Source organism: Pipra filicauda, unplaced genomic scaffold (genome assembly GCF_003945595.2).
Source record: "Pipra filicauda isolate LSUMZ 115617 unplaced genomic scaffold, ASM394559v2 scaffold402_size659489_pilon, whole genome shotgun sequence".
NCBI lineage: Eukaryota > Metazoa > Chordata > Aves > Passeriformes > Pipridae > Pipra > Pipra filicauda.
Window position 1 is genome coordinate 580,576 of NW_024104535.1, and position 25,800 is coordinate 606,375.

General features: G+C 40.8%; 1 protein-coding gene across 3 annotated transcripts in view; it reads right to left on the bottom strand.

The window, feature by feature from the left end:
* PIEZO2 (piezo type mechanosensitive ion channel component 2) overlaps window positions 1–16,167 on the bottom strand; it is a 295,169-nt gene extending 279,002 nt beyond the window's left edge. For 2 of the 3 annotated variants that reach the window (XM_039385318.1, XM_039385319.1), the window contains exon 1: window positions 15,970–16,167. In XM_039385318.1, coding sequence (XP_039241252.1) covers window positions 15,970–16,033 — 64 coding nt within the window. In that variant the 5' untranslated portion in view covers window positions 16,034–16,167. The remainder of the gene's footprint in view (window positions 1–15,969) is intronic. The other variant, XM_027744595.2, reaches the window with a different exon arrangement.
* Between the last annotated feature and the right edge of the window lie 9,633 nt (window positions 16,168–25,800).

Genomic DNA, 25,800 nt, shown 5'->3' on the forward strand with positions numbered 1-25,800 from the left:
TCAGTCACAAGTTGCTAAAAGAGAGACCTTCGGAAAGAAACATGCCCTCCACTCCACATTAAGTTGCTTGCATGTTTCTGGCAGACACTAGAAGCCTGGGCAGATACTATGTCTGATGACACTGAACACTGCAGAAAATGCCATAGGCGTATGATTGTTTTCTGCATGTGCTACTCTGTCTTCGACCCACAATCCAGCAGATATTTTCAGTAGTGCCAGTCATGTTCTGAACCGTGCAAACCATTTCCACAGCTTTCTAGTTTTAACCACAGTAAATTTATCTCACTCACATCACTGAACATTTTTATTCTCTTTAAATATTGTATTAGTTGTTTCATTTCATTGTAGCCATCTAGCAATTTCACAGGGACTTTGTATTTGCTAACACATCCATGCACAGAGACCCTTTGAATGTTAAATGCTTCTATTTCTACTCCCTAGGAAGCCAGCAAAAAATTTGATGCCTATCATAGTACTCAGTCTTAGCCACGTGTCTTACAGAGGTATCTAATGAAATCAAACTGTTACCATTATATCATGTTTCATATTCACGCATAATTCATACAGATGAGTTTTCTCAGATGATTTTTCTTTTGGTCATAACCTCAATTTCAGATTTGCCAGTGCATCAAAAGTACCTGCTTTCAAGTTACCAGAACCCCATCATGTATGTCAGAAACATATTTGGGGTTAACTCTGATCTTTCCCCTGCCTGTTAAATACTGCCAAAGGATTTTGATTTCTCCTATAGGGTCATCATTTAAATTATTAGAATATAATTGTTTGATATTACCACTTTCAGTAATTCTGAATCAAAGAAGCCAGTCATATAACATTGTTGCTATAATTATTTTTAAATTATAAGATATTTCAGGTAGCACTACCCATTCTATATTTGGCTAACATTATTTCAAAAAAAAACCCAGATGATTACTGCAGGATGCTGACCACTCAAAACTCACAAGAAATCAATGCAAGATACAAAGATTCAAATACTACAAGGTCAAGGCCATTTGTGTCAGAAATAGCATGGCCAGCAGGACTAGAGCAGGGATCATTCCCCTGTACTCAGCACTGGTGAGGCTGCACCTCAAATCCAGTGTTCAGTTTTGGGCCCTTCACTGCAAGACAGACATTGAGGTGCTGAAGTATGTTCAGAGACAGGCAATGAAGCTGATGAAGGGTCTGGAGCACAAATCTTATGAGGAGCAGCTGAGGGTAGCAGGGGTTGTTTGTCCTGGAGAAAAGAACACTGAGGGGAGACCTTATCAATCTCTAGAACTACCTGAAAAGAGGTTGTAGCAGATGGGTGTCAGTCTCTTCTCCCAGGTAACAAGTGACAGGACAGGAGGAAACTGCCTTAAGTTGCACAAGGGGAGGTTTGGATTCAATATTAGGAAAAAATTCTTCACTGAAAGGATTGTCCAGTGGTAGAGTCACCACTCTGGAGGTATTTTAAAGATGTGTAGATGTGGCATTCAGGGACATGGTTTAGTGGTGGATTTGACAGTGCTAGGTCAACACTTGGACTCAGAGATTTTTAAAGATCTTTTACAACCTGAGCTATTCTATCCTACCCTGTCCTATCCTACTCTGTCCTACTCTAAATCACCTCTACCTTATTAGTTATGATCTCTTAGAAGCAATCTAAATATATAATGAGCATGATTATACTATAATATAAAACTGACAGACAGGGACCTGGGGTGAACTGCAATGAAAAATGCAAACTTTGCATAATTTCTTTTTGCAAGAAAAGTGGAAAGGAGGATATTAAATGATGGAGGCAATTTGCTTGGGTTTTTGTTCAAAACACTCGACATCCATGAGGGAGCTGAATCTGGTTTTTTTCGATAGAATCAGACAGGAACAACGAAAAGAAATAAAAAAGAAGGAAAAAAGGCTAGCAACAATGGCTACTGTTCCAGTCTAATGAATCCTCATTCTGTATTCATGAGGAGAGACAATGATGTTATGGCCTGTGGCAGTAGTCCTTGAAAGGTAATGTTTTCTACCACAATTTTGATAAAAAACAGCATGAAACAAATAACTTCACTTTCATGTGCTAACAACAGCTCTGCAAACAACATTAATAATATCTTCACTTGTAGTTTTCATTCACCACTTCATGAAAGACACTTTACTTCTCATGTGCATAAGGCTGCACTACTAATATCTCTTTCTCTACTTTTTGTGCATAACCATGACATCATTAATTTACTGACATCATTTGTGGTCTTACACTAACCAGATGGCTACTGCTGACTTTGAATCACAGATATTTCTTGGTTTAAGTATCAGGAACAATCTAATTAGACACAAATATACCTCAGTAATGAAGGGAATGACAAGCTGATGATTAGTTATCTAAAGTTGCAACAGCAGTTGCTTTTTAATTTTTTTTTTAGTCTTCCTCTGATTTACTTAACTTCATTGACATGGTGTGTTAAATGTTATCTAATTAATGGAATTAAGACACTGGCCTTTCTACTGGCAGTACTTGTTCTTGGACAATTGCCTAGGGAATCATTATGGCATTTTTTAAATAAAATAATAAAAAAGGTAAATTCGTATCATGCATTAAAGAATCAGCTTTCACACCTGAAAGGTAAGATTTTGAAATCAATTAAGCAGCAAATGTGCACAAATTCTAGCTATCAACATCAACATGTTAAAAAATAAAACTATTAATTCTAGTAAAACAAAAATCACTAATTAATTAATTATTACCTGAGCACATTTTAAATGCACTATCTCAAGGAAAACAACAACAAAAAAGGGAGTGCTATATGTGAAAATAGTGTGTGTTTACCTTGATTTGCCTTGCTACTTTTAACAGTAATATGAATTTGCAAAAGGCTATTCTGCTCATTCTCCCCATCTTTTGAAGATTTGATTCATCTCTTATGCACAGACATGGGATGCAAACAGGAAACTTGTCAGGTCTGATTTGCAAAAAGAATGTGTATCTCCAAGCAAGTATAATTCCATAAATTACATGGAGCCTGGCAATTCTGAGAGCCAAGCACATCTTCTTTAGCTCTTTTTTTATTCCCACATGCTAGGAGAGGTACAAATACTCCTTGCTAGAATATCAGAGATATGTGAACATTCTGGTTATAAAATCTTTATGAAACTCTAAAGCTAAAATTACCAATATTTCTAGACCACTTTTTAAAATACACATATCTTGATATTTCCCTTTACATAAAAATTTACTTTTTAAATGCTTTATATTTAGAAGATGATCTCACAATAAAACAGCAGTTTGAACAACAGATGACAGTACATATTTTATTTGTAGTACTGCATGGGGAGTGGTTTTAACTTTTCAAAGAAAGGAAGGAGCAACAGATACAGACAGCGAAAAATGCAAATGCTAAGGAAGACTGTAGCAAAAGCTACAGGAAGACATGAGGATATTTCCCACAATCACAACAGTTAACAGCATTAAGAGCCATCACCAAAATCATCTGGGCAGCTACAAGAACACTACACTAGTTACTGTTTTCCATGTTGAAATTATCTATGAGCAGACCTGAACAGAACAACAGAAAAAACAGTGGTTGTGTGTAACTCCTGATATCAATATCTTGCCTGCTATCAAATGAAGGCAAGCAATGCTACACCCCATGGACAGTTGAAATTTTTATATGGTTAAACTGTAATTCCTCCCATGCTTCTTGTAGAATGAAAGAGGTTAGAGAAGAGAATTTCTGATACACAGCGGGTTGACCCTCTAAAGGCAGCAGAGTTAACTAAGCACTACAGTCACAGAAATAAATAATAAATCTTGCAGTTTTCAGGAAAGAAAAAAAGGAAACAATTCATTCTGCTGGATTTATAAAGCCCAGCAGAACAGATTCTTTGAATGTCTAGCACCAAGTGTTTCATATAGCCAAAATCCAAGCCAGTTTTTTAAATACTTGTTTCAAAATTGCAACCCAACTACTGCTAAAAGTAATTTGTCAGTTCTACATGAGATGGAGACATCTAGGAGAAAAGAATGCAATACAGAAACATGCAGAACTGATTTTTTTCCTGTGGTTTTAAAACAAATTAGCTGTCAGTGATTTGCAGAATAACAAGAAATACTGACTAATTAAAAATGTTCAAGTATGTGAGCATGATTGCTGGGAAAATAATGCCAATAATTTACTGGCTAGTTAGTCCCTTAGAGAATGCCAGCATTGGATAGTTCTTGAAATTGAGAAGAAATGGTGTAGGTCTTGTATTAATTCATCATTCTGTTCATTGCAAGTCAGTGACTGATGGCTGTGCCAATGTTAAGGAATAACATTCATTAATAACCAGCACTTCCAGCTGAGAAACACAAGTTCGACCTCTCTGAACCTTTGAATACATATTGTATGTGTTAAGACACAGCAAATCAAACATGCCCTACAGATACTTGTTGTGGTTGATTTATCCCTTTTTAAAACCAAGAATGGAAAACTGCACTCTCTTGAGATTTGAGGTACCAGTGAGTTTACACAAAGACTGAAGAAACAATTCCTCACAGCGGGATTTCCAAGACCTGCTGCTATACAGTTTAGAGCCAAAGCTACAAAGCCCTAACTAGGACATCTTGAAAAATATACTGAGGCATCTACTTTCATGTGAGGAGAGAGAGTTTAGGATTTACTGGAAAGACTAAATGCTCAGGTCCTTAAATCAAAAATGAGTAAGAAAAGTTCCTGAAAGTTCTGCCCGGGTAGCAATACTGACTGTTTAGATATAATATCCAATAACAATTTATTTTTACTTACAAGCCTTTAAGCACAGTTTAGAAGTTCAGGATTAGGTTTTTTTTTGGGGGGGAGGTTAAGGAACAATAAAAATAGTCAATGTCTACTTTCTGTTTGTCACACAAACAAGGTGAAAAAGTTTTCAATCCAACATCCCTTGTGACATTCAACATAAGCCACTGGGCTGTATCAACAGCAGCATAGCCAAGGGAAGAGAGTACTCCCTTTACTCAGCCATCATTAAATCACACGCAATTTTGTCCCCTCTCGGGTCAAGAATATGCTGACAAACTTTAAGAAGTCCAGAGAAGAGTCCCCAAGACAGTCAGTGCTGGATCTTAAGGCCCCATGAGGAGGCCCTGCAGGACCAGGGCTCACTCAGCCCCAAGACAAGACAGCTTTGGGGGCACCTCACAGTAGTAGCCTCCCAACACCTAAGGGGAGGTTATAGAAAAGACAGAGCTAGGCTCTTTACAAAGGCACATACTGAGGTACAATGGCTACAAACTGAAGCTGGGGGCATATAAGGGATGAAGAGAAAAAAACATCTCACTGATTGTGAGATTAACTAAGCACTGGAAGAAGCTGTAGACTTCCATTCTCAGAGATTTTCAAAACCCAACAGGAAAAAACCCTGACCGGTCACACTTAAATTCAGTGTTGCATTGAGCAGGAGTTTGGAGAAGAGATCTCCTGATGTGCCTTCAAGCCTGGGATGGTGTGAGAAGGGAAACATAGATGGACCACTGCCCATCCTGTAATCACCCCAGAAACCTTGCAGAGGAGTGACCAACCTCAACTGCTTCAAAAGAATGCATGAGAAACCCAAACCGAGTAACTACGGAATTACTTGCGACACAGGAGAATATTCTTCATTCTCCTTAAAACAGACGCTCTTTCCAGTGACTTAACTATCTCATTCTTTTTGGGGTTTGTTTGTTGGTTTGTCTTTAAACAACTTATATATTCTTATCTCAGTGTATTTAAAAAACAATAAACATGCATTAATTATGCAAGAAAGATACTCTGGTAATGAGACCTTCTGGTTCCTTCCAGTTTGCAATACTGTGTAGCACTGAAACAATCTTACTACTATTCCATTTCAAGTGCAATGGGAAACAGCTTCCTCCACAGGGGAAAGAAAGAAATGGAACTCCCCCAAATACAGTAACAGTAAATACAGGCAGGAAATAACCTGACATCCTTCTGCTGCAATTCTAGCAATTCCAACTGCTTCATCCTCTGGGGCACACTAATGACCATTTGGGGCTTTCTGCCACTTCCTTACTATTGCCAGTATAGCTCATCACCAAGCAGCCAAGTCGTAAGAAACAAGATTTGTGTATTTCCTCTTTTTTGCTTTTTAACATGGAGTCCTCTAAAGGGATCAACTGCAATGATTAGGCCAACCCTCATTTCTAGACCCTCAAAACAGCTCTGTGGAGTTGTCTTACACCCCTCAGTCTGTCTACATGGCACGATAAAAATGTAGATATCGAGAGAGGCTGATTGAGTCTGCCAAAAGTTGGCAATGGCTTATTTTACTTAAGGTATCTTCAAGCAATTTTTGCTTAAAATTGCTGTGGTACAGTAAACTGCAAGAGTTTTTTTTTTAAAAAATGCATTAAATGAGTATGTTTACTTATGCTTTCAGCAAATTAATCAGAAATGTATTTGTAGGAGTCTTCAAGCAACTGTGAAGCTATATGTGCAGAAGACAATGAAAAGCTGCAAGAAACGGGTTATGTTTCTGTACAGTAACAGCATTATGATTGAGTTCTTTCACTCAGTTCAGTAAAAATAAATGGCTAACAAGTTAAATACTACAAAAGGGCAGTTTAAGACACATTATATCAATAATCTTGCATATATACACGGTATTGTATTTTGCCTCGGAGTATACACACATTGTGTTTCAAGGTTCAAACAAATCAAAATATTACAACTTGGAGGGCAAAGTTGTAGCAGGTGGAGGAAGTGTAAAATAGGTCCAATTTCCTCATACTTGGGACTTCTCTCATCACAAAGGCATCACTTGCAGAAGAGCATGGAAAATACATGTCACTGAATGCCAATCCTTCCAAACATCACAGGGCCCACCATTAAGAGCAATGAGCCATTAAACAAAGAGATGAAGTCAACTATTGGATTTACTCAAAACGAGGTGGTAGCACATTTAAGGCTTCTGTGGTACAGATGAAATTCGATTTGCTCAGCTGACTAGGTTTTTCTCCCCCATCTATTGTGTTTTCTGCGCTGTAACTTGGGGAATATGAAGGTTGTTTCATCTGAGAGTAGGGAAACAGTGATGCTCTGAGCTAAGCTGTACAAAAGGCCACACTAACAAGCACAGCAGTAGGCTCACATAAGACTTTCGAACACACCTACACCCCATGGAAATGACAGGCCCCTCCCAAGGAAAATACATATATAGTAAGATGGACACATACATTATTACCCAAAAAAGATCAAAGGTCCTAACCAATGTACCATATGGTAAGAAAAGCATGAAAACTTGGGGGGGGGGGGGGGGGGGAAAGGATGTGTCAAATTAGGTAAGAAGGAGAAGCTCATTTATGACAGAGTTCCCCTAACTAGCAAATGTACAAAAATAGTTAATAAAGCATCTTAAAACCATAGGAGAGGCTTTTGTTTTGTTAGACTTCAGAAGAAAACAACTAAGAAGGTCAGAGAAAATATGACATCAAAGTCTATATACAAGTTTATAAGAAGAAGTAAAGTGAAAATCCTGAACTATAGAGATTAAGGTCCTTCTAGTTGAAACATGTTTTCACAAATAGACAAATAGGCACTGTACCACAGTTGGGTGGTTGGAGGGGTTTTTTGCCCAATTATACACTGAATTGATGGAAGAAAGTGTATAACTTGTGCTAAACTTGTGCTAAAGAAAGTGCTAAACTTGATTATCTTTTTCAGAAACTTTGTTTTTAAGAACACAGCAAAGGCATTTTATCCAAAGCACATATTAAGAAAAAAAAAAAAAAGCTGGTAAACTTTCTTTCAATTTATAGAAAAGAAGCCATGGAAGTGGAGTTTTTTATTTACATAGTACTATACTGGAAATACACATGCCTCACATTTAGCTAACAAATAAGAGATTTGGGTCATACTTCACAGATCTTTGTTCTCCAAATTACACAGTAATTTGGCATGTTAAAATGTCTAGAGAAGAAAGAAGGAGGAAGAATCAAAAGATTATGCAGCTTCTCTGGCTGATGGTACACTTATTACCACAAAATTTCTTTGACCAACAGCACTACAACCCGAAGAAAACAATTTTATAACTTAGCATTTAAAAAAGACATAAATATTTCTCTATGACTTTCCACACAGAAACATACAATTATTGCCATCGTAGAAAAAGTTGATGGTATCAATGACTCATGCGAAAATGAAGAAAGTAATTATAATTCCATCCTTGCAACTGAGAATGCCCTGCAAAACACATGTACTAGAAAGTCTGGTCTCTGATAACGTTTCAAAAGGTTAAAACTTATACTTTCTTTTAACTTGCTGTCTTGTAGAAGTGAAATTAAGTATGTAATTGTGTAAAAAATGTGACATTATTACAGAATGTAATGGGGCAGGTCTTTAAAATTCTAAGCACTGAGCAAAGAACAAATTAATTGAAACATGTTTCATGTTTTAGCAATCACATTACAGCTATGAATACTGTTTTTAACAATATTCTCATAGAAATAGGGCAACAAGATGCCAACAGGAGCTAATATGTATTTATGGTCTCAAAAGTTTTTTTACATACATCAAGATTTGTGGAGACAAATTTTCCTCACTTGCCTTTGGCTTACAAATTAATCTATTCTCGGTGACCAGGAAACTGCTATTCTGTTGTAAAAAGCCACAAATATAACAAGGGAAGAAAAACACAACACAAACAGATGCAGCCATTATGCAAACATTTTGCATGTTCAGGTTATTTTCCAATATATGAGTATGTATTAAAGTGAAATTGAGAGTAAGTATGACCGTAGTTGTTTGCAAGATTTCCTGGACAAGCAAATCAACATTATCAGAGATACATAATGCTGTAATCAGCATCACCTTTTACAGCTGGAGATTTATCAATTTGGAGAAAGGCTTACTGTCAAATTACAAAAGGCAGGGGTACAGTGTGTTTCACTGACCATTCCTTTCTGAGCCTTTGGAACCTCAATCTGCATTTAACAAAAGCTAAAACTAAAGTTAAAGGCTAAACATGTACTTGCAATATGGAATTTATGACTGCTAGCAGAAGGAGATCAATGTTCCTGAAATTACCTAGGAGCTAATTTCTCTAATAGCATGCCTTTTAACCAAAAAAAACCCATCAGCATAGAGTTTATTGAGTAGCATTAGCACAGCTAGGGAAAAGACAGCACTTGTTTAGCATCTTTTTAAGTTTTGTATGCTTCAGCACAACAGCAGCCCAGAAAACACACCCTTAACTGTTAAGAAAATAATTTTCAGTCTCCTATGGAACTTCTGATCAAGGGAGAGAACTGATCCTCACTATATATTACCATTTAAATACTATAATACCACTTATATACTTCAGGTTTAAGTAATGGTTCTGTCAAGCTACATTAACTAATTAGTGGCTTAGAAACAGTAGACAGAGTATGCAATGTCTGCAATCCCGTGCTTTATAATATTTTAGAATATTTTGCCCAAAACAGAGTGGTTAGTGTATCACTCACAAACACACAGACTAAGTTTTACTTCATTTCCAAAACAGCCTCCGAACAAAAGACTACCTGAATGAGTTCAGAGAAGAGCTACACTGCACTGTCTAATCATTCAAATTGTAACAGTATAGTGTCTTAAAACTCTTTACTTATGGGGAAAGCAGATTTACATAAGCCTCATCCCTTTCTCTTCAGAACTGGACAATTGATAGAAAACTCAGAGCTGTTAATTTCCACAGTTAATCTTAATGGTTGATTTTATGCCTTGCAAATGTTATTCTAAAGTGTTAGAGTAAATAGAACATTACACTGCTGTTGATTTAAGTGATTATGCATACTTTTTCCCATCCAAAGGATTATTTACTAAGGCAACAAACTGAATTTAAAAGTACTCCTTTTTATTCATGGTGGAGTTCACCCATGGAATTCATTGCCACAGGATCAAACCTAACATTGTAGCTCAGATTTAAATATATAAAAGAAATTAAAATACAGAACAGCAACCTTAATGTGACATTCCGGTTTTACAACTGCCTACTTAAGATGGTAAATGGACAGGTAAGACCCTCAGGAAAAGAGAAGTGCATTAATTCAATCACATTCTGAACATAATGCATCAAAGGATATACTTCTAACAAACACACCAAAACAGCTGATTTATCTAACAAAATAACTCCCAGTATACCAGTTTGTCTCAGTAAAAGAATCAGAGGACTCCCTCGCTCATATTCCTGGCAGCAACACATACACGTTCTCTGAAAACTTCTTATCTGCATCTTCTGACCTGCTTAGCTTCAGAGACCTGTCAAGATGACAGAACGAAGATGTGTGATCACCACAAAAGTAATGTTACAGAAAACTTTTGCCCTAGAAAAAAAACCTGGATTGATTTAGTTACAAATATTGATCAATCTGCTGCAGAACTTAAGGAGAGAAGTTCTAGTTCCATCTTTTGTGGCACTGATCTTTAAATAGTTTCCCAGCCTACATGCTAGGGGGAAGCAGAGTCAGTCAACCTGAGATGTCTGTTACACAAGAGGGAAAACACAGTGCTTGTGGCAGACTGCTGCCTCCCCCTCTCCCAAAAACTGAGGTTTTGGGATCTTAATTGACCTAAGATGGAAGCCACAGAGATTGCAATGACATCTGCTTTTTGTACACAAGAACATCTAACCCTGTGCCTACAAGCCTGGAAAATGTTGCTCCCACTAGGTTGTATATATTGCTCTCCCTTGACACCTTTCACCTGCTCCCATTGAACTAGGCAAAACTTCCTTTAATAAAAGAAGCCAGATAAATTTATCTAAATCACTTGAAGAGGGGAAGGAAAGCTTCCCGTTTAGCCCATTTAGGATCTCTTGTGCAAACTGACATCCGAGTTATTTTTTTTTCAGCATGCTACCCTCTAAGGTTTCCTAGAATTTTTGTTGCTGTGATTAATATTTTTATGAGTGTTTTGGGACAACATCAGAGTTTTGATACTATCATAGTGTTTCCTATCATTCTCTTGGTAAATCATAATAAATATTTCCCCATCTCACCATAATGGCAAAAAAAATCAGTTTGATCTTTGCCTTGTTTTCAGTAACTGACCAATTTTAGAGCATTACAAACAGCACTCTCCCCATCTACGTGAAGATTATTTCAACTTTAAAAATATGTCAGTGTTTTTTGATATATATGTATATACTGTAATATGCAATGTCACTACACAAATAACCCTCTAGCTTGAACAGTCCTGCATCACAACTTGCTTTGTCATCACCATGACATCACCTGTACGGACTGGCACATTAAAAATCATTGTGGCCTGAAAACTGCAATGCAAAGTTATATTGTACCATCATTTTTTGAACAGCCACCTCCAGTGCAATCAATGAAAAGCACCCAAAAGGTAATAATCCAAGCACGGCATTGTTCACTGCCTCTGCAGGATTGCCTTAATATTACAGTTGTTCAACTTATTCTCTCTATAGGAAGTGTGAATAGTAATGACTCAAAACATCAAAAAAAATCATTGTATTGGGTTCTGAAGTACACTAAAGCATGTAATTTAAAAAGCATTTTAATACTTATTAATGTAGCTATTCAGATATTACCACTCCAAAAATTTTATCAATTAATTTGGGGATAAAAGTTGAAGAGCACCTAAGCACCCTGGAATCTACCTTTTCCTTCCAAGGCAGAACAAGGATCTCACTCCCACTAAGACACTTCCAGCAACTGGATATACATATTTTTGAAAATACTATAATGCCTCAAGAAATATTCTCTGTAACATATCATTTATATCCTGAAGAGATTATAATTCTGATTCATTCAATATCGTTCTGATGAATCATGGTTGCTGAAAGGACAAATAAAAGGAATTCCTGCTATTTATCCGGAGTTCAAATACTTGGCTCAAAGAAACAAGTGAAAACTTACAAATAATATCTGAACTCTGTTGCCTGAAAAAATTCTGAAGTATTTTCTTTTTACCTGCCATCACTTACAAAACACTAATACTTCTACTGAACCCCTCAGAAAACCCTCAACTTTCTGGAAGCTCCTACAACATTTAGCTCATCTGGGTCAAAATTCAGGAGTTCAGAAAGCAAGTGTAACTTCTGGGAAGTGCTTGGGCCAGGCAGTTAGCTCACTGAAGCCGATTTGCTGATAACACACAATCCAACACCATCAGCCAAAAACCAGAGACAGCTGTCCTCTGAAAAAATGTCCTAAGCATTTTTTTCCCCAGCACCCCATTTGAAAATAACCATATTTTGCTTAAGAAAAAACCAATTAATTGTGCATGAAGTAAAATAATTGGAAGCAGAATAATTAAAAATTCTTATCAAGTGATGTAAACTAACTTTGTGATTCGAGTCTCTATAAACCAGACAAAGCAATTAGCAAAAGACTCTTTTCATGCCTTACTTCAAAGAGACAAATCACCTTTTGCATGTTTCAAGAACAGATGACTAACAAAAAAAGACAGGTTCACACCATGGCTCAAGCTTAAACACAAAGCACAAAAAGCCCACTTTTCACCACCAGAGTCAAAAGCTCCCTCTCATCTAGTTTATTATTTGTTTTTTTTCAGCACTGTACTACTATAGTGCAGGAAAATATCACATTGCAGTAATCTTACTAAAAAAATAAAAAACACCACCACCCAACAATAAAGTATCCAACTCTTTCTGTCTTATTACAGAACACAATACTTTATTTGCAGGAAGTTTCATGTTACTGTAAGTTATCATTTAAATCCTAGGTTCACATCAGACTGAATGTAAGATTTTGCCATGAAAATAACATGACAGGATCAACTTTGAAGTCATATAGCATACAATCAGCTTCCAAAGTCTTTCATTTTGTACATGTTAAATTTCCTGTCTTCAGCAGACACTCAAGTTATGTCATTCTTGAGCTTTAAATGGATACATCTAGGCTTACCTGCAAAAGATTACACTCTTCAGTGCTACAGATCTGATCCTAAACATTCTCATGAAGAATAGTGTTTTCTCAGTTACATGGTACTAACCAATGTTTGGAAAGTATTTCATACCAGCAAAGATAATTAGCATTAGTATTTAATTTTACTTCCTTTTAAAATAAAATATTTAAAGTATTAGGAATTTAAAGCATTTACCATTTTAACTGTATTTTTTAAATCAGATTTCAGCTTAGCAGATGTGTTACTTTTAATGAGTCTGCCACAGCTGCCACTGCCCTCTATACACCTAGTCAGGGGTCTCCAACCTCATTACTTTCTACTCTTAGAAACAAAAAAGGAAATTATACTACAATAAGAATCTGTAGTAATCTAGCATTTCAGAATCACACACAATGGATTCTGATCCAAAAGAACAACTCTGTATTTCCACCTTTTGGCACAGGCAGACACATTTACTGCCCAGACGGGCAGGAGACACAAGGCATCACTATGCACAGTAAGTCCTCGTGGCAGCTTTTCAGCTGCGGATGTAACCTCACCATAAGTCATACAAAAAACCATCACTTTGATATATGAACTCTAAAAAGCCTTTTCCAGAAGCCCATGAAACACTTCCTTGATGCTTTGGAAAGGAGGAGAACACTGGCTCAGGGATAACTCAGGTGCAGACACAAGATAAGTGCAAAAGTGGAGCAGGCTGAACCATGTTCCACCCTAGTGAGGACTCCACTAACAGCTTGTGAAGGGGAAAAAAATAACACCTACAGACACAGTAAATTAAGGTACAGACTGGCACAGACAAGCTCTTTGTCCGTTTGCTGATTCCTCTCTCAAATCCAACTGAACGGGATCACTACGTCCAAACCCAAAAGTTCCGCAGTGGGATTTCTTTTTCATATTCAAGATGGGAAGTCCCTCCTTCAGGTTTTATATTTCAATTAATCTTCAGATGAGTAAGATTTATGAGCACAAGCAATTCATGACAACATCAGTTCTCATCTGTGGAGGTATTACTGCAATGCGAAAGTACTTCTGCATTACTAAGTGTCAGGAACCTGGACAGGAAAACAATTTTATCTGAACTTGTTTTGATACAGAAAGAGTTTGGCAAGAGCCAGATTGAGAGTCTAACAGAACAATACCTCCCCTATTTTCATACCACAGCTAGATATTATAGTATTAGAGTAATATTTAAAAATTTCATGCAAACACCATTTTTTTCTAGAATCCTTTCTTCTCCCCATGTGTCTTTACAGCAAATTCATCCTCATCCATACTTCAAAGATCTTCCATAACTTTAAAGAAAGCATGGATGGGGCCCACCAAATTTCAAACAGAGGGTGCCCTATGCCCAACCTTTGCACTGAAAGACCTGCCTGATACCGCCCTTTGGCTTTGAGGGCAACCCACCACCTGCCCCATCCTCTGCACACAGTGTTCCCACACACCAGGCACCAAGGCACTGACACTTGATTGCACAGGGATGGCCCCAAAGCCACTCACCTGCTGCCATGGGCCTGGGGAACTGTGGCATCCCCAGCGCCAGTGATGCCCACAAAGTGCAGGTCAGGGCACCTGCAGGGAGGCCACAGGCTTTGGAAGGGGCGGAAAACTATTGCAGATGCTGGCGGTGGTCTGGAAATCTGCCTTCATCTCACCCCTCATACAACCCTGCTAACAGCAGCCACCACATGGCCTCAGGCACGGGAATGGAGATAAAAGTCCCTTTTCAATCCCAGGCTGTGAAAGCAGGAGGGGCTGCATACTGCGAGGCACCAGGGAGTGCCCTGGGTCTCGCGTGCCTCCGGCGGGCCTAAGGATGCTCTCCAAGTCCTCCTTCCCCAAGGAGAAGTCGGAGGCAGTGAAGGGCACCTGGAGCCAGAGCGTGTGGCACACCTCCCGGGAAAGGTGGAGGGAAGACGCTGTAATAGGAAGGCGCTGGCCTGGCCACCGTGGGGCTAGTGAAGGGCAAAGCCCTGGGAAGGATGCATGTTTCGGGGGCCGCTGGGCAGCCCCGTCCTGAGAAGACGGCAAGACGGCCGGAGAGACGGCCCCCTCAGCCCTGACTTCGGCACCAGCCTTCGCGCCCTCCGCGCGACCAAGAAGGGGCCGGCGGCGGCCCGGGAGCGGCCCGGCAGCCCCGCGGCGGCCGCGCAAGGTACGGGCGGCACCGCTCCGCTGCCCGAGGAGGATGCGCGACGCGGGGCTGACCGCCAACGGGTTCCCTTCCACGCCGTGCGAACGGGACATCATCCCCGGTCCCCGCTTTCCCCGGTCCCTCTCCACAGTCCCCCACTGCCCCGGCGGGCACTAGCCCCGACAGAGCCGCTCTCCGCAATCGCAGCTCTCGAGGCGAGCCCTTCGTCCTGCCGACCTAAGGGGCAATCGGGACTTATTCAGAGTTTTATTTTCAAATTGTGCGGAAGGCACAGCTTAATATTAACATATTCACCCACGGCTGGACACCGCAGTGCTCCATCCAAAAATAATTCGTTTCTTGGATGGCCGCCTGCTAAGCAACGCGTTTTAATAAGCTGAAATTTCTCTCTCTGAAAGTAAGGACAATCTCCCTCCTGAAAATCTCCTAAAACTTGAGAACTGCTCCTTCTGAAAGACGCTCACTGTCACCTTTAAAAAATACCCCCGAAACCCTAAAACGGCAGCTGAACCACACTGCCTGGAGGGCAAGCCTTGAATCCTCCTCTCTCCCACGCCTTTCCCGAGGATGCGGGGCGACGCGGGGCTCGGGAAGCAGCGGCAGCGTTTCCAACCGAAAAGCCGCGGAGCCCCGCACGCCGGTGCTGCAGCGGCGAGCAGAGCCCTGCCACAAGTGCGAGCCCCGCACTCCCGGGTGGACAGCAACAACCACAAAATTAACAACAGCAACAAAGATGTAAGAACTTAGGGCTGAGTTCCGAAGTTCAAAGTTTCTTGGGAAAATAGCGGAATGTGGGAGATGCCGCGGGGAAGGGGAGCGGAGCATCCCCCAAGCCGTCGGCCCGCCGGGCAGCGACAACGGGCCCCGGGACGCGCAACTCGCCCGGCGACCCACCGAGGGAGGGAGGGAGGGACGTACCGGCAGTGAGGCACACGGGCAGGAGCAGTCGGAAGGTGAGCCCGCACACCACCTCGGTTGCCATCGCGGCGGGCGGGGGTCGCGGCCGGCCGGCCCGGGAGCCGTCCCTCTCTGAGCGCCACCGCCGCTTCTCTAGGTCCGCCCGTGCGCGGAGCCGCCGCGGCGGCGGAGCATCGCCCGTCCGTCCCCTCCTCGCCTCGCCTCAGCCGCTCCGCCTCACGCCTCCCGCTGCATCCCGGCGGCAGCTCATGCAACCAGCGCCGCGCCGCACCCCCGACCCGGGGCACACACGCACACCCCCGCCCCCTCGGGCCTCCCCCACCGCCCTCCCGCCCGCCTCCCCTCGGCGGCAGCGCGGAGCGGCCGCCCCGACGGCGCGGGCCCAGCCGGCGGCACCCGCGGCGCGACCCGCGCAAGGGAACTGCCCCGCGCCCCGCCCCGCGCCCCGGGGCCGGGCCGCTCCGATCCTCCCCCGCCCCTGCTTGTGCCCCCCTCCGCGGGGACCCTCCTGCCACCGCGCTGGCACACTGCCCCCGGCCGGTTCCTGCTCTGCGCCGAAAACTTCACTGGTTTTCCCTAACGCTTTTTAGTGTAATGTTGTGTGTTCGGGTTTTTTAAACTGATTTTTTTAAAACTTTTTCATTATTTTATTTTTCGCTCTTTTTTTTTTGTTGTTTAGTTGTTATGTTTTCTTGAGTGGGGGAACGGTTTTCTCTAATCTGTTCGCTTCCCGCCCCCCTTCTTCTCCCCAGTTTCAACAGCACATTTAGGTCCACAGAAAAATTGTCGCCTGGAAAAAAAATAGATCTGCGGTGGTTGGAATGTATTTGACTTTTCTGGAAAGCTTTTTTACCCTTTAAAATATGGCGCTGGTTAGAAAGTGCTGTGGGTTTAAAGGGGCTGTTTTAAGGCTCAGCTGGTGTGTCCCTCTGCCTGTGTTGAATAAACCTCACAGCTGGGGTTGAAATAGTGATGCTGTAAAATAGAAAATTACCTATATTGTTATCAATACAAATGAAAATCCGTTTCATCTTTGGCAATAGATTGCAATCCCTCAGACTTAAATGAGGGAAGTTGATGCTGAACATCCTCTTCGTGGAGGCAGTGTTGGAGGCAACACTTCAGTCCCGTGCAGGATCTGAGGAAGGAGAAAGCAGGAGCAGTGACCCTGTGATCCCATAAATTCTCAGTGCTTCTTCCTAGTGGAGGACCTCATCCAGTCATACTTCATATTGAAAAAGTCTTAGATTTGCTCTTGAAGTCTTGTTTGCCTTGCTTGGTTTGTTTTGGGTTTTTTTTTAACTCTTATAATTACTTAAGCATATTTTGCTTTCCTGTGCTTTTTAAAAGAAATTATTTCATATCCTCGTTGCAGAGAAAAATGTTTGCAGACATGAGTTTGACTCACAGGAAAATACAAAGGGTCTTTTAAGGAAAAAAATTAAAATCTTGTGTTTGGGGGGTTTAAATGGCAAGTGTTGACCCATGCAGATAACTGGCAATTATTCAGATATTCAAATATTATGCAACACGCTAACTGAATCTGATGCTAGTATGTTTGGAAAGCAAAGAACTCCAGACTTAGATATACAGAAATGCTCAGGACAGCTGAGACATCAACTACAGACTCCAATTCCACGTGCCTAGTGGGTCTGTTAAAAGGCTGCCTATCGTGAAAAGCCTAAGCCTCCTCTGAGGAGGTATGGTCAGTTCATACTCAGTGTGTGGAGTTTAAATGTAGCACTGTCTGCATTAACAGAGATTGTAAGGTCGCTCTGTCCCACAGGGTGAATGTGACAGCTCAGCTCGGTCTCAGAACGCAGCCTGGGTAGACTGCTCCCTCCCTTCCCACATTCAGGCCCAATGTGGCTCACCCAGACATCTCAACCATGAGCCAAGTCTGGATATTTGATTCTCAGGCTTCTGACATAAGTTTCTGTGCACATCAATCTTTGTGAACACACCTGGTGATCATGTCTGTAAAACACCAGGATCAGGTAGTATTTAATCTGCTAATGAAGCATCTGATGAGCCCATGGTAAAGTTGATCCTAGCATTGTTTTAAGAGCACGAGATCTGCCCCAAAAACTCAAGAGTTCCTAAGGAAGCTCTACTTGCCTTACAGGCTACAAAGCAGCAGTTAATAGTAGTCTGTGAGTGTAGGATATATGCATAGCTGAAACATTCTGTGCACTTTAGCAGCACATGTTCAGATATTGATCGGGTTTGGTATTCTTTTTTCAGTTTTACAGTCACTAAAGAAAGGATAAAGTACTTACTACCTTTATAGTACAGTTACCAAATTGTTTACTTCCCCAAAAAGTGATTTTATGCTCGTGTTTAGGAAATAATTAGCCCATTTTCAATACTTACCTTTCATAAGATATGAAAAGTGGAGTTAAAATATGCATATTGAGTGGCTCCTTACCTTTTGCCAGACTGCTCTTCTACTGCAAAATCTATGCAGCCGCAGTGCCACCTTTTGGCTAAAATGTCTTTCGTGTAAGTGACAACATTTCTTTCCCTCAGCTGCCAGGAAATAACTGTTTGCACACACAGAATTTGAGAGAACAATGAGACATCCATTGTCCATACACCTCAGCAGTGTTAAAAAGCATAACAAATTATGTGAAGTGAAGCCTTACCAAGAATCGTGTGCACCTTCGGCAGCTCAGCTGTTGACAGAAAGAGTAAATGCATTAACTTGAAAATTGGAGGACTGCTATTAGCCAGCATGGAAAAAATAAAACACAGGACTCTGACTTAAGTAGTAATACAGAAAGAGAAACTGAATTAATGGGGAAATTGCCTGTTGGATTAAGTGTAAATAATAGAAAACAATGTCTACAAGATAGCCAGGAGTTTATTTAGCTAATGCCAGTTTTGCAAGTGACATAAAAAGTAGTTTGAATATTCTTCCCTAAGGGCATACAACTTACTGAAATCATACTGTGGGCCACACAGCTTTTCTCTTTCCCTCTGCAAACCAGAGGAAATTCACAGACTGCATGAGTCCTACTGTGCCAGCAGTGGATGCAGATATCTCACCACCTGCAAACATTTCTTTTGCTTACTTTAAGCTACCAGGATCTCAGATCCCCAGGTGTATAACGTTCACCTTAAGTGAAAACATTTTGTGAGATTGATTGGGAAGTGAAAAAATTAGTGGGATTGATGAGGCCTTAATAAAAAGTGGGAAGAACACATGTTTATAGAAGAACAAACTTCAAGCCTCACCTTGTCACCTTTTCTGTAGCGATAACTTGGAGTTATTTTGGAAAAATATTGTCCCCACTTCACCCAATATGCAAAATCAGCTGCAGTGAATAAAGTCAGAGGCCAAGAGAGCTACTGGGGGGGGAAAAGTCCAGAACATATTGTGCCACCAATGCTATTAGGTAGAACATAATCAATCAGAAGTGCTGGTTGAAGTTAACTTGGTAGAGCTGACTGACTGTCCAAAATAGTGCTGTTCAGAAAAATAGCTTCTAATTGCCTCAACTATCTTAAATTTTTTGGTTGTTTGAATCACGAACTCATGGCTCTGTTCTAACATTCACAGACTTTGGATAATATAAACAAGGGCTTGTGTATGAATACATGTATATATGTATATATTACATGATCCTACAATCCATACAGTTGACGAGCTCCATAAATGAGTGCTAAACTGGCTTTAGAAATAAAACTCCTCTATACAAAGAAGAAGCAAATCATAAGTTCCATTGAGAGGCAGGAGAAGTTACTGTAGCCTTTTCAGAGCAGTCACTGCTGTACAATGCTGGTTTATATTTGTTATTCTTACAATATGAGAGTCCTGCTTTAGGGACCTGTGGGGAAGGAAATGGCTTTAACATTTGCAGTGATGATTAACTAGTGTGTTATGTCTCTTGATCCATGCTCCCTAAGAATACATGAAAACATCTTGTTCCTCTTACCTACTCTGGAAGTCCTCCTCCTGCTCAGCCCTGTCAGCAGCTAGGGGAACAACCGGCAGTGGCTCACCAGGAGTCAAGCAATTCAGTTTTTCAGCTTAGTTCACATTTAGCTCTGACTGAAGCTGTTATTGTTCACTTCCAACATGAAGTCAGCTAAACTTCAAAATAATGTTCAAGTTCAGTTCTGGTTCAAGAAAAGTTAAAAAAAACAGTTCAAACTGATTTTTGGTTCAGAGTAAGTTTAACTCCTCACTACCACCAGTAGTTCAGTAAGTATTTTATCTTCTTAAATGATGAACTTGTCTTGCCTTACAATAAGGAAATTCATTCCACTCAAATGTATGCTGAGTGGGCATCCTTAGAAATGTTTGGCTGCCCCAGAAGAGCAGGAAAGTTTCCTAGGAGTCTCCAAATTTCCCCTATGCTTGATTTATCTTCTATTCATTAATCCACAATTTCACCGCTCATTTCAGTTGAGTTAGAAATGGGCACAGGGTGTGCAAAAAAATTTCTAGAATCAGATGCATTACCAAAGGTCTGATTTTTTGCCTCCTAGACTTTGTTAATCTTCACCATTCGTGTCACATGGTCTGTCTAGAACTTTTGTCTTGCACAGTAAATATTTATTTATAGAAACCCTTGTTGATTGCTGGTCTTGTTCTGCTGGGGTTTGCAATCTGATCAATTAGGAAGTATCAAAACATTATTATCTTTACCTGAGAATAATGTAAAACACAACAGGAGGGCTCTGTCACAAACTCAAGCAGCTCTAGTTTCATCACATGTTATAGGACATCAAACCTTGCAGAATCCAAACAGTATCTCAAACAGAATCAAACAGCATCTGTGGATGCAATATAAAGGAAATCTGTCCTTGACTACTGAACACACATATCAGAAGTTAATCATTAGGAGCAGCACTCATAATGACTACTAAGAAAAATGGAATTGTCTAGTGGTCAGTGCAGAGGACTAACAAAACATAGCTGCTGACTGAACTGATGGAAACACATCCCCAACCTCCTCCTGCATGCATTGTGCGGCTGCATCAATAATACAGGAAAGCTCTTCCATATCCATTAACAGGAGAGGTTAGACAAGGTGAAAGGCGAGTGGGATCTTCTCATGAAGCTGTGACATTACATACCTGTGAATTTACTCATATCAGGAGTAAATTTTAGCAATTATACATGAATTGTGTTTGCTTCTTTCAAATCAAGTAAGTTTCAGCAGACGAGTCATTGTTTTGTTTGCTTGCAAGATTCTTTTCTTGGTGGAATAAAAAATAAAAGATAGCTTCCACGGTTAAAGATTATTAGTACTGTTAATATTTTCTGATTAAACTATTAGTAATTTAAGATTTCTCTAGCAAATTATGCCAGGGAATTTTAAGCACCACTCCTCAGTAGTGATCACAAAAAGTAGGAAAAATAATTCTGATTCAGCATTCATGGTTTACCTGCCTGCATTTAAACACAATATACGTTGAAAGAATTTTGGGAAAGATTGTTTGTAATCTGAAAGGATTGTTCAATAAACAATGAACCATGAATTTTCCCCTGCGTGCTCAGAGTCCAAACATGAGCAGACTGTCAAATAACAAACAGACATGTCACATAATTAAAACTGTCTAGTATAAGAGCAGAGCTTGTCAAGAGTAATTTACAGTCTGAAAAAAACACAAGTAGTAAATTTCCTACTCATCGCTGAATAAAAAGTAACCATTTAAGGTATTTGTTAAATACATTTACATTTCAAGTGTATTTTTAAGAAAATTTTAAAACAAGTTAGAACAATGCTATTATTCTTGGTTGTGCTCTCTAATATGATATAATATGTGATATGATTAGTAGCTGGTGGAGAACTGGGCCTTTGCATCACAGAAGCACTGTCACAATTTATACTTCTGCTGGCGGCGTCAGCTTAGAGTAACAAGAAACGAGGCTGAGCAGATCCCAAAGCATGCTGGACCAAAACTAGAATTCTCTGTGGAGCAGTACAAGAGTGAAATAATAGATTTATTACCCAAGTGAAAGAGCAGATGTCGCTTCACACACCTGTGTTACAGCCAGAATTCCTTCCTCCAGCTGAGCCTATGCAATCAAGGAAACCACTAATTCCTGCAAGTCCTTAGCTCTGATCCAGTTTAGGCTGACTGCAACTGAAATGCACCATCCCTGAAAGCTGGACAGTGGGCAGACATGTCCCAAAAACACCCTTCCTTGCTTATGTGGGACTTGTGGGCAGGGAGCACTCGCCTCTAGCGAAACAATGAAATGCCTTCAGCCTGACAGTCTGTTTTCAGTTTCCCCACTTCTCTTCCACTTCATCCCTTCTTTGCCTTTCTGCAGAGCCTACTATTGCAATACTCACTCTCTGAAAGGATTGGAGAAGCAAACCCCTTCCATTTTCTTCTCTTTAAACAGACACTGAAAAAGTCCTTACCATATCTCTCTGTATTGTTACCAAACCTTAGGCAGCCTCGAGCGGCTCTGCAGTGTAAGGAAGCAGATGGGAGTTTCAGGCTGAAAAGGGAAGTGGCTCCAGCAGGGGTCTGCTAGGAAAGCTGCTGGCATGCCTTATCTCAGTCACCTAATGGGTAAGCAGACACACAGTCCTTCATCTCCTTTCCTATTTTTTCTGTCCCTGCAGGATAAACCTTCTTGAGAGAAGCTGTTAGCAACTAGAGGTTAAACTTGGCTGTGAGGAGGTGGACAAAATGAGGAAGAGAAGGGAAGGAAATGGTTTTGTGTTCACACACACATATGTGTTTCATCCCTGTCTTGAGTAGGAAAAAGGGAGTCAAAAAGAAATAGGAGAGGAAGTCAGCTGATGAATAGCTCCAGGCAAAAGAGAGAATACCTGGCAGGGTTGCTCCATACAGCAGCATACATTTAAAAATAATTTTTTAAACTAACTGGTTTGGATAGAGATATCTGTCCCCAGAGCAACCAACAATGGAAAAAAAGCAACAATAATTTTCCATTCCACTATAATTACATTAAAAAGTTAGATATTTAGTCCACTTTGAGGTGAAACAGGAAAGTCATGCATGCTGCCTGACAACTACAGAAAAAAAAAAATCCCTGTTAATTCATTTACAGGGACTATTTCTGCCAACAGACAGACATTTCTTTAGTAGTGAAAATTCAGCAGCTCCAAATAATTACTGCTGAACTAAGGAGAGAGCTTCAAGCTGGGCTCTCACAAGTCATATGATCCCAAGGGCCAGACACCCTGCACGAATCACTGATGGCTGGACGAAAGGCATGGACTGTAAACTCTCCTCTTAACCAAGGAGTCAAAGCTGGCAAAGGGAAAGCACATTGGCCAGTGTGAGAACCTGTAATGCCACTGCTTGTAATATATCATGGCACAAGAGGACAAGTTTTTCTTATAAAAACACTGCCTTTATTCTTAAGAGGAAGAACACCACTGGAAAAGGAATATAAAACTTATAAAGCACGTGACTGCAGTGCACAGGATGGATTCCTAATTAATATTTTTGTAAAAGAAACTCAGTTTTAACTCTTCATTCAGATGCCAGTTTGATTCAGCATTGCAATAGAGAAAAAATAAAAAATAATCTAGGTCTCATTTTTTCTCTCAGTTGAGAGGGAATTGCCTCAAGTTGTGCCAAGGGAGGTTTAGATTGAATCTTAGGATGAATTTCTTCACTGAAAGGGTTATCAAGCACTGAAACAGGCTGCCCAGGGAAGAGATTGACTCACCATCCCTGGAGATACTTAAATAGTTTGTAGATGTGGCACTTAAGGACATGTTTATTGATGGACTTGGCAGTGCTGAGTTAGCGGTTGGACGAGATGATTTTAAAGGTTTTTTCCAATCTAAATGATGCCTTGATTCTGTGATTCTGCCTCTTCCTATGGCCTGAAGTACAAACTGAGATTTAAATGTGCAATCAATGCAGGCATGTGAACATGGAAAATATTTTGGATCCCACATAGGCATTCCCAAACTGGTTTCACTAACTAACTAACTAACTAAGTAATAAAAAAAAACAACAGAATTTTAGATACAACCCTATTTTTAGTGTTTCTCAATGGCAGCCAGTGAGGTTCCTTTCACTGCTTCTGAATCTTTTGGATCATTATCTAGAGATGTAAAATTTTCCATTTGCATTATAGAGAGAGTATAAACAAAGAGTTTTGGAATTCATTCTGGGAATAGATCCTTTCAGCTAAATATTGAGGTCTTGTACCTACCCTGGTAGTTCTTATGATGTTATCGCATTAACTTTGTATTTTTCTTTTCCATTTATGTTTTTGCACTTAAAATTACTAAAGTGTATCTGATAATAAGACAATAGTAACTAACAGGCTGTTGGATCTGCCCAGAAGAAATGGAAATGCATGTTTTAATATGGTAAGTGGATGCAATATGTGAGTAAGGTTCATTATTATTCACAGTAAGGTCAAGTCCATCTCCAGAGAAGCACAAGGGACTCCACAGTATCAGATTTAAATGCTGTTGTGCAGCTCTCTGACACTGAGGGATTCATAAACCAATTTTGGTTTTTGGTTTTTTTTCTTCTATGGAGAGGTGTACTGGCACCCAGATCATGCGTGTATGACAGATCCACGAGACATCCACCTTCAAGTGGCACAAAAAGTGGCAAAGCAACCACAAGTTGTTGCATCTGTCATATTCCCACAAGGCTTGCTTGAGTGGGTGGTTCCCAGTCCCCAAACACACACATAGTACCAGCAGCTCGGTCAGAGGATCTGCACCACTACACCTTCCCAAGTGATTGTGCTGCTGCACAAACTTCTGCTCTCATGGTGACTGGTTTGATTACTGAAGTAGGCACATATAAAGACTAGATATGTGATAAGTTTACATGGATGGATACTTTCACCACTCAGCTTGGGAGCCCAGTCTTCCCATAAAGTTGAAGGAACCTCCAGGAACCTCCAGGGGGCAACCCAGAGCTCCTGTTTTGAGAGTGCTGGTTTTTTCTTCAAAGATACTCCTCTCTCCCTCCACTGACTTAGCAAGAATAGAGGGTTGGCAGTGACCACCCCTCTTGAGTTACACACCCATTACAAGCCCTTATGGGCAATAGGGTAGCAGGATGCCAGGACTGTCCAGCTCCTATGCACAGTAAAATCCTTTACATAAGGTCATGAGCCTAGAGCTCTAGGTGCCTGACATCAGGCTGAGAGAACCAGCCCTTTGCATCCTTGTCTCTCCTCAGTCAACTCAACTCAGCTGGAAAGAGAAATCAATACACCTGTCATCAAGATAAGGATAAGGATTTGACAGACAGAGAGTTGTGGTCAATGGCTTTATGTCCAGGTGGAGGCTGGTGACAAGTGGTGTCCCTCAGGGCTCTGTCTTGGGATCGGTGCTCTTCAGTACCTTCATCAATGACACAGACAGTGAGATCGAGTGCACCCTCAGCAAGTTTGGAGATGACACAAAGCTGAGCAGTGCAGTTGACACAACAGAAAGATGGGATGCCATCCACAGGGACCTGGAAAAACTTGAGAAGTGGGCCAAGAAGAACCTCATGTTCAACAAGTCCAAGTGCAAGGTGCTGCACCTGGGTCAGAGCAATCCCAGATGTGAGCACAGACTGGGAGAGGAACTCACTGAGTGCAGGCTTACTGAGAATGTTCTGGGGGTTCTTACAGATGAAAAGCTGGACGTGACCTATCAATGTGTGCTTGCAGTCCAGTAAGCCAACTGTATCCTGGGCTGCATCAAAAGCAGCGTGGCCAGCAGCTGCAGAAAGATGATTCTGCCCCTCTACTCTGCCCTTGTGTTATCCTATCTGGAGTGCTGCATCCAGCTCTGGAGTCCTCAGCACACAAAGGACATGGACCAGTTAGAGCAGGTTCACAAGGAGGGCCACATAAGATGATCAGAG